This window comes from Corvus kubaryi, unplaced genomic scaffold, assembly GCF_017639235.1.
Source record: "Corvus kubaryi isolate FWS band 111438036 unplaced genomic scaffold, C.kubaryi_AGA036_p1.0 37373, whole genome shotgun sequence".
Classification (NCBI taxonomy): Eukaryota; Metazoa; Chordata; class Aves; order Passeriformes; family Corvidae; genus Corvus; species Corvus kubaryi.
In genome coordinates this window covers 397,387-405,238 of record NW_024581121.1, presented here as the reverse complement: position 1 = coordinate 405,238, position 7,852 = coordinate 397,387, and the positions used below count along the sequence as shown (strand labels likewise).

At 64.1% G+C, this 7,852-nt stretch overlaps 1 protein-coding gene across 1 annotated transcript; it reads right to left on the bottom strand.

The window, feature by feature from the left end:
* Positions 1-237: 237 nt before the first annotated feature.
* Positions 238-7,551, bottom strand: LOC121667707. The gene is made up of 30 exons (XM_042034651.1): positions 7,217-7,551; positions 6,957-7,127; positions 6,732-6,833; positions 6,451-6,638; positions 6,274-6,355; positions 5,964-6,177; positions 5,721-5,878; positions 5,466-5,630; positions 5,218-5,385; positions 5,020-5,120; positions 4,805-4,935; positions 4,583-4,698; positions 4,419-4,512; positions 4,135-4,323; positions 3,793-4,052; positions 3,581-3,706; positions 3,429-3,503; positions 3,201-3,329; positions 2,981-3,120; positions 2,715-2,892; positions 2,428-2,571; positions 2,198-2,319; positions 1,948-2,102; positions 1,677-1,776; positions 1,488-1,583; positions 1,288-1,414; positions 1,076-1,192; positions 846-988; positions 627-740; positions 238-524 (listed from the first exon to the last, which is right to left on the bottom strand). The coding sequence occupies exons 1-30, from the start codon at positions 7,533-7,535 to the stop codon at positions 273-275; spliced, it is 4,476 nt and encodes a 1,491-aa protein (XP_041890585.1). The 5' UTR covers positions 7,536-7,551; the 3' UTR covers positions 238-272.
* Positions 7,552-7,852: the final 301 nt, after the last annotated feature.

Here is a 7,852-nt window from a genome sequence, read left to right as displayed (position 1 = left end):
CTATTTCTGTGGTGCCCCCGGCCCTGGGAAGGAAGTGCCAGGTAGGGCAGGGGCAGCTCCGTGTGCGCTGGGAGCAGCTGGTGCTGCGTGACAGAGCCCTCAGTGCTGCTGCTGTGGGCAGGGCCCCCATCCTCCCCATCCCAAGCCCCCCTCCTCCATCCCCCAGTGCAGCAGAGACCTTCAGCATCCCCCCCTCCCCCCGGCAGGCACACCCCACAGACCCCGCTCCACGCCGTGCACGGGGGGGTTGAAACATTTATTACCAAGCGCCTTCAGCCCGCGTATCCCTGCTCCTCCTCCTCCTCGCTGCTGTCCTGGACGAGGCCGGGGTCCGCAGGGCTGCAGGCGAGGCAGGTGCCCCCCGCCTCCCTCCAGCACGGCTCGCAGTACAGGGCTCCGCAGTCGGGGTCGGGGCAGGGCCGGTGCCGGGGCGTCTCGGGGGTCCCGCACAAGGTGCAGCTCCGGCGCAAGCAGCGGCGCAGCCAGGGCCAGCGCCGGCGGCACCACTGCAGCAGCGACGTTCCCTGCGGCGAGGACGGGCCCGTGTGGGGCTCGGGCAGAACGGCCGCAGGGTCAGGGGACGGTGGCAACCCCACCCAGCACCCCGTGCCGCTGTCCCCACTCACCAGCCCGGGGGGCTGCCGTGCCTGCCGGGCTAAGCGCCCGCGCTGCAGGTGCAAGAAATTCTTCCTCTGCCGCAGCAATTTGTTGTACAGGAACAGCACCCGAGTCTTCTCCCTCTGTGCCGGCAAAGACCGTGAGGGGTGGGTGGCTGGGGACACAGCCCACCCAAAACCCACCCCAAAACCCACCCCAGAACTGTGCCCAGCCCCCGGACCACTCACCTTGGGGAAGTAGAAAGCAGCGATGGCGCGGCGCAGGCGGAACGGGTAGACCTGGACCAGGCAGAGCAGGGCGAGCATGCCCAGGGGCAGGCAGGTGTCCAGGTACTGCTGCCTGGTCATCCCGCTGGGCTGTGGCAGGCAGGCTGGGGACACGGCATCCGTGTGAGCCCCTGCGGCAGCCCCTGGCCAGGCCTGGGGCCGGGGGAGTCCCATCCCTGGCAGGGGCTTACCGAGGTTAGAGGTCTCCACTTCGGTGTCGAAGGAGGTGTTGAGGGCCCCGATGGTGCTCCGCAGCAGCTGCGCCATCAGGGATGTGCCCATCACGTTCACGGACAAGTGGTGGCTGGCTGTGGGATGGGAGGATAGGGAGGCTGAGGAGGGGGCGGGAGGGCTAAGGGGCATGGTGGGACCATGGGCCTGTCCTCCAGGGCCGTGAGCTCACTTTGGTAGGAATACTGCACAAAGGAATGATGCTGGATGATGCTGAGAATGCTGAAGATGAAGTGGTCCAGGCCACAGGCAAAGAGGAGGAAGAGCAGGAGTGGGATGCACCTGAGCAGCTCCATCACCTGCAGGGAGCAGGGGAGCTGTCACAGCCTGCTGTCCCCAGCCCGGACCCCCTGATAACCCCCAGCCCCTCACCATGTGCTGCAGCTCAGGCCGCTGCACAGCCGGGCGGCACGGGAAGATGAAAGACGAGGTCTCCTCCCGGAGCAGGGGCAGCAGTGTCTGCTTGTTCTGGGTGAGGGGCAGGGGGTGGCTCAGTGCAGCCTCTGGGACACCCCACTGGGTGTGACGGGGCTGCCCTGCACCCCTTTCCCCCTGCCCAACCTGCTCTCCACGCCGGGCATCGATTTGGCGGAAATAAGTGGTGATGTAGCAGTTATCAAAGCCAATGTTGTGACAGTATTGATAGGTGTAGTGGAAAGCCCTGGTGAGAGAGGATAGGTCTGGGGTGAAGGAGGCACTGGGTGCAGCCCCCAGGACCCCTCCCTTGTCTTCATGTCCCCCCTAGACCTGCTGCCAAAGAAGGCCCCCCCACCCCTCTGTGCCCTGCAGCTGGCAGGTGTCACCCCCACCCCCTGACTATCCCAAGGCTCACGAGAAGAAGATGAAGAGGAAGGTGAAGGACAGCAGCAGGCGGAAGAAGGAGACGGCCAGGCCCAGGCGGGCGCCTTCCTCCCGCAGCTGCGAGGTCACCTCCTCCCGCAGCTGCTCCGCTATGTCGGTGCCCACCAGCATCTCATGGTGCTCCTCCTATGGCAGAGGGGCCGTGAGGCAGGGCAGGACCTGGCCCCCATCCTGGCCATGGGCACAGGGGACAGGCACCCACAGGATGCCCAGGCACCCACCTGGTAGGTGATGCTGGCGCTGAATTCCTGGCTGAGGCCGTTGACGGAGCTGTTCACCTGGTCATACACCTGCCCGAAGTTCCCATCCACGGGGATCCTCTCCTCACACCAGTAGCGCATCACTGCAGGGAGGGAACAGGGGCGGTGGCAGCGGTGGCTGCTGTGCCAGGGGCTGCAGGGGCAGAACTGGATCTGCCCCTCCAAGGAAGCACAGGGTCAGGGTCACCTACATTTGACCGCTTGGCACAGGAACCCAAACTGCATGGGCAGGCAGACGAGGTGATTGATGAGGGGCACAGTCACACGTTTCATGCATTCCTGGTACATCTTCTGGAAATGGCCTCTGCAGCGCTGCAGGCCCTTCTCGATCACAGCTGGGGGGGCAGGAGCCCTCAGCGGCCTGTGCAGCCCCAGCCCCACTGACCCAGCCCCCTACTGGGGCACCCTGTGGGGACACCACTGGGGTCTGGGGCAGCCCCCTTCCCACGTGCTGCCAGTCCCTGCCCGCCCCACTCACTGGCACAGCGATATTTGGTCTTTTTCTCATACAGCTCCTGGGTGCTGGGGGCCCGCTGGGCGCCTGTGGCCGGGCGCTGCCGCAGGTCATAGCCCTCCTCGCTGGCCACCTGCTCGTTCAGCTCCACGAAGGCGTGAGAGACGTTCTGCATCTCAGCATCGAGCATCTCCCCGCTCCTCTGCCAGGACACAGACACAGACACAGGCAGAGGCTTGGCCCTGCTCCCCCAGCCCCCCAGGCACCCACTGGCCCAGACCCCTCCTCACCACCAGCTCTTCCATGACTTGGCGCAGGGGGGCTGTAGATGCCTGCCAGAGAACTCCAGTGTGGTTGACCTGCAGCTCCACCACACAATCCATCGAGCGTTTCGTCTCCATCAGGTTGTGCCAGAGATTGGCCCCAGGCCCTGGTGGCAGCAGGGGTGGCTCAGAGCCCACCAGCTCCCAGGGCCCCGCTGGGGGACACAGGTATATGGGCGCACCCTACCATTGTAGATGGCAGCGAAGACAAAGGAGAGAACGTAGAGCCGACCCTCCTTTCCCAGGAACTTGGGGACCATGAGCAGGTTGGCGCAGCGGAAGTGGGGGGACGTGGCCCAGCCCAAGGCAGACACCCCTGTGCGGAGCAGAGAGCTGACCCCATGGTCCCACAGAGAACCCCCTGGGGCTCCTGATGGCCCCCATCACCTCAGTCCCCTCCCTGCCCCATCCTCACCTGTCAGCCCCCAGGTAAGCTTCACCCTCTGTGTCTCTGGCAGGTCCAGAGGCATGATGAGGAGATGGCAGAGCCCTGAAACACCCAACAATGTGTCCTGAGCTCCCAGTGCCACCAGCCCCATGCTTTGCCCAGCACCAGGACACACTCACCGAGGCCAAGGAGCATCCCAAAGCCAGCGCCCAGGAAGACCTTGCTGCAGCGATACTCGTCCGGCCGGCTCCAGAGGAACCGGCTGCACGGGCCAGGCAGGACCGAGACCACCACTCGCTTCAGGGCTGGGTGGGGAGGGACGTGTCAGCCCTGCCCGCTCCCACTGCCCACGGGCAGCCCTGGCTGGGAGAGGAGTGGGAGCAGAGCTCACTTGTGTTGGGGGGTTTCTGCCTCCTGCGTGTCTCAATCCCAGCCAAAGGCTCTTGCCCGGGGGCCTCTGGCTCCACAGCTCCAAAAGCAGGAATGTTCTCCTGCAACTGAGGATGGTGGGATGCTGCCCTAGAGCTGATGTCGGTGGGATGCTCCAATGAAGTGGGAACGTGGTGGGAAGGGCTGGGTGTCTGCAAGACCACCACCTCCTGCAGCTCTCTGTCCCTTCCCTCAGCCTGCTCCTTGTAGTCAAAGTCATGTCTGGCAGTGGGGAGACAAGCATTGGGGACTCCCAGTGCTGGACGGGAGGGGGGACATCGCCACCCCCACGGCCAGCTCTCACCTGGAGAGCATCTCCTCGCTCTCTTCCTCCTCCAGCCGGTCTTGCAGCCGGGTAGCCGTTCTGAAGGGGAGTCTCCAGCCCTTTATCATGTTCTTGATGCGCTGCCGCAGCAGCCGCCCTCGCTCCTGGCCCCGCGGCGACCGCACAGCTCCCAGCCACAGCCCCGGTGTCTCCTCGTCACTGGAGTCCCTGCAGGGGCAGAGAGGGCAGGGGGTAGCTGCAGCCCTCCCACACCTGCTGCAGCCCCCCAGGCTCGGGTGGGCTCCTGGCATCCCTCTGCTCACATCTCCTCATCCCCAGAGTCCGGGTAGCTCAGGGGGGCCATGCAGACGGAGCAGGTGTTGTTCAGGGCTGCGTAGCACTCGCTGCAATACAACCCTGCAGAAAACGGGGCTGTCAGGGGGGACGTGGCATTTTCTGGGGAGAGGGAAGCTGTGGGAGCTCCTACCTTTGCAGCCGGGTGTGAGGCAGGCGCTGAAGCCCGGCTGCTCTGCCGCCCCGCAGGTCAGGCAGTGTTTGCGCTGGATGCCCACGAAGCGAGCGAGGCGGACAAGGGCAGGGAACCTGCAAGCACGGAGCAATGACCCGTGGGGCAATGCCATCTCAGGGGTTCTTGCCACAGACCCCCAGGGATGATGCTGCCCTTTTTCCACCCCCTGGAGGAGCTGACCTGGAGATGAGGATAAGGAAGAGCCGGCTTTTCCCGGTATCAGCCAAGCACCGTGTGTCAACTCGGCACATGGCAAACGCCAGCCATTCCCGCCGTGCCCGGATGATGTTGTGGAGGAAGGCCAGGCGCTCCTGGCATGGAGGGGATGGGGTGAGGGCAGCTGGCTGCTGAGGGAGTGTAGAGGGACACACACACACACAGAGGGGGCTTCTCACCTGCTCACGGGATGGGAAGTAGGCGGCACACACTGCACGGCGCAGGCGTGCCATGTAGGAGCCGAAGATGGAGATGAAGAGCCAGACACCGTACAGGATTCCTGGTGGGAAGAAAAGGAGTTATGTAGGGCCAGCAGCCCCCCTTCACCCTGCCAACCACGTGGGTCACTGAGGGTGCAGCACCCCCGGTCTGCACACCTATGGTGATGTAGGTGCTGTGGTCGGGCTCCACAGGCTCGATGAGGCAGACCCGGGACAGCACCGAGACCTTGCCCTCCTGCAGCGCGTTGAAGGCAGAGACCAGATCCTGGAAGATCTCGCTGGTGTAGCCCGTCCCATTGACACTGATGGTCATTGTCGATGGCGCTGTGGGCGAGCAGCTCAGTCCTGGGGCCACCCCACAGCCCTGACCCTCAGCCAGCAGAGCACCCAAGGGTGCTGCTCACCCCTGGCGATGATGTCCGTGCTCAGATGGTGCCGGAACAGGTCAAGCAGCCAGAAGATGCTGTAGTCAGCCAGGATGATGCTGAGCCCCAGCAGCACATGGCGCAGGAACCCAAACAGCTGCAGCCCGTACTGGCGTCGCTCCTTCTTTGACAGCCACAGCGCGCCTGGATGGCCACGGGAGCACCATGAGGCCACGTCGGGACTCCCTGGTGCTCAGGGCTGGGCTGGGGAATGCCCTCGGGGATGGGGCTGACCTGGGGGGATGTAGCGGCCCCTCTCCAGCACCGACAGGGGCAGCACGGTGGGTCTGCCCTGCTCTGCACACCGCAGGTCCAGCTCCACGAAGCGCCGTGTGATGTAAACGTTGTCAAAGGTGTCGTCCCGCAGGTAGCGGCGCCGGTACCGTATCGCGCTGGGGGCACGGGGGGGAAGCTGAGCACCTGCACGCCAGGTCCCTGTCCCCATGGGTCACCAGAGCAGGACTGCTGCCCACTCACTGGTAGCACAAGTAGAGGATGGCCAAGAAGGAGATGTAGGAGAAGAGCTCCAGGGCACGGTGGTAGGGCTCCATGTGCTGCTGCACGGCCTCCATCATGTCTGCAGACACCTCCCCCAGGCTCTTGCTGGCGTTGAGGCTGACGTTGAAGTGGTGCACGACTGAGATGTTGAACTCAAACTCGGCGCGGACACGGTTCAGGGTATCCATGATGGCTGCAGAGGTGATGAGAGGCACTGTGCGTTGGGGCGAGAGCCACAAGAGGGGCGCAGAGAGAGACCCCCGACCCCCCACGGCACTGGGATACTCACGGGCTGCGACGTTGGCCTGGATGAAGGTCTGGATGTACTGAGGGATGACGCAGAACATGACAGCAACTGCAGAGAGGGGGATCTCTGCTAGGGCTGGGGCCTGGTGATGGGGAGGGATCTGCCCCACCACCCCGTTAACCCCTCGTGGCAGAGGGACAGGGACTCACGAGCATTGACCATGTTGCAGAGGATCTTGAAGCTGAGGACAACATAGCAGATGTGGAAGAGGAGGGGCAAGGCACGCTCGCAGCTGTCCTTGGCCTTGTCCATGTAGCGCATGCAGCTGCTCTGGGGTGACCCCAGCTCGCGGTTACAGACGTCACCGACCTTCCCCAGCCACCGCCAAACGTTGCGCAGGGCCCGGGCTGTGGGCAGGGAGCGGGCATTGGAGACGGGGAAGGACTGAAAGCAGGGTGGGGGGTGCTGGAGGTGGGGAGACCCCCAGGGACCCCGCTCACCAACGTGTCTGATGGAGTCCGTGATGGAGCGGACAAACTTGCGGACACGGTCACCCACCACCTTGGCATTCTGGCCAATGTCTTTGATTTTGTTCTGCAAGTCTGCAAAGAGAGGGGGGGGACACCTGAGCGTACCCCAAAGGGTGAGGGTAGCCTGGGGCTGTCTGTGGCTCCCCCAGGAAGGGCCCCTCCAGTCCCTCCACCTTCCCCCAGCCCCCTGCTCACTCAGCAGCGGCTCCTTGGCGTGTTGCAGCCGCTCGGCCGTCTGGTTTTGGGCCAGTTCAGCCCCACATGACAGTGCCTTGGCGACCTGGGAGACGTTGTGCAGGAGATTGGTGCCAGGGCCTTGCATGGTCAGGCACAGCGCCAGTATCATGATCATCACCTTCCCCTCCCCTGCAAAGACAGGGCAGTCCTGGGGCTCAGCCAGGAGCCAGCATCCCCTGGCACCCCCAGCTCCCAGCACATGACCCACGGCTGCTCACTGGTGAAGAAATGTGGCAGTGCCAGCAGCACAATCATCCGCGTCTTCATGGAGAAGGCCATGCCCAGCCCCAGCCCCGCGCCCAGCATGACGGTGATGCTCAGGCAGTACCAGATGTTGTGGCCCTGCACCAGCAGCACCAGAGCCCCATAAATGGTGGCCAGAACCAGGCCCAGCGTGAGGCCACCGATGCTGCGGGCGAACTCCTGGGCCTTGGTCAGCTCCTCTGGCCCGCACTTGGCCGCAGGCCGCGGGGCCCGGTTCTTGCGCCGGCCCCTGCGGCCCCGCAGGGCTCTGCCCAGCCACGAGACCAGCCCCATGCTGAGGTGCTGCTGCTCCCTCGGGCTCCCTCTCTCTGTGGGATGGCAGCAGACTGAGTGAGCAGTTTCCAAGGTGCTGCTTGCAGGGCTCCCACCGTTGTCAGCTCCTGCGTGACAGTTTCCGTTGCCTTCAGAACATTTCAGCAGTTTCAGTTGCACTCTGTCGCGGTGGGTGCTGCTCGCCCTGGGGTCCATCTTCCAAACAGAGAAATTCTGTGTAATTACGTGTCAGTAATTGCAGCTTTAATAAGCCTCAGCACCTGTAGAGAGAAGAAACTTGGGGCAATACATCAGTGGGAACTGGAGCCCTCGGAACA

Excerpts from the sequence above, each read along its gene's own strand:
- LOC121667707 (XM_042034651.1), bottom strand. The coding sequence starts at position 7,535 with ATGGGGCTGGTCTCGTGGCTGGGCAGAGCCCTGCGGGGCCGCAGGGGC. Across the intron at positions 4,053-4,134 it reads AGCGAGGAGATGCTCTCCAG|ACATGACTTTGACTACAAGG; the intron begins GTGAGAGCTGGC and ends CCCCACTGCCAG. Across the intron at positions 1,777-1,947 it reads TTCCTCTTCATCTTCTTCTC|GGCTTTCCACTACACCTATC; the intron begins GTGAGCCTTGGG and ends CTCTCTCACCAG.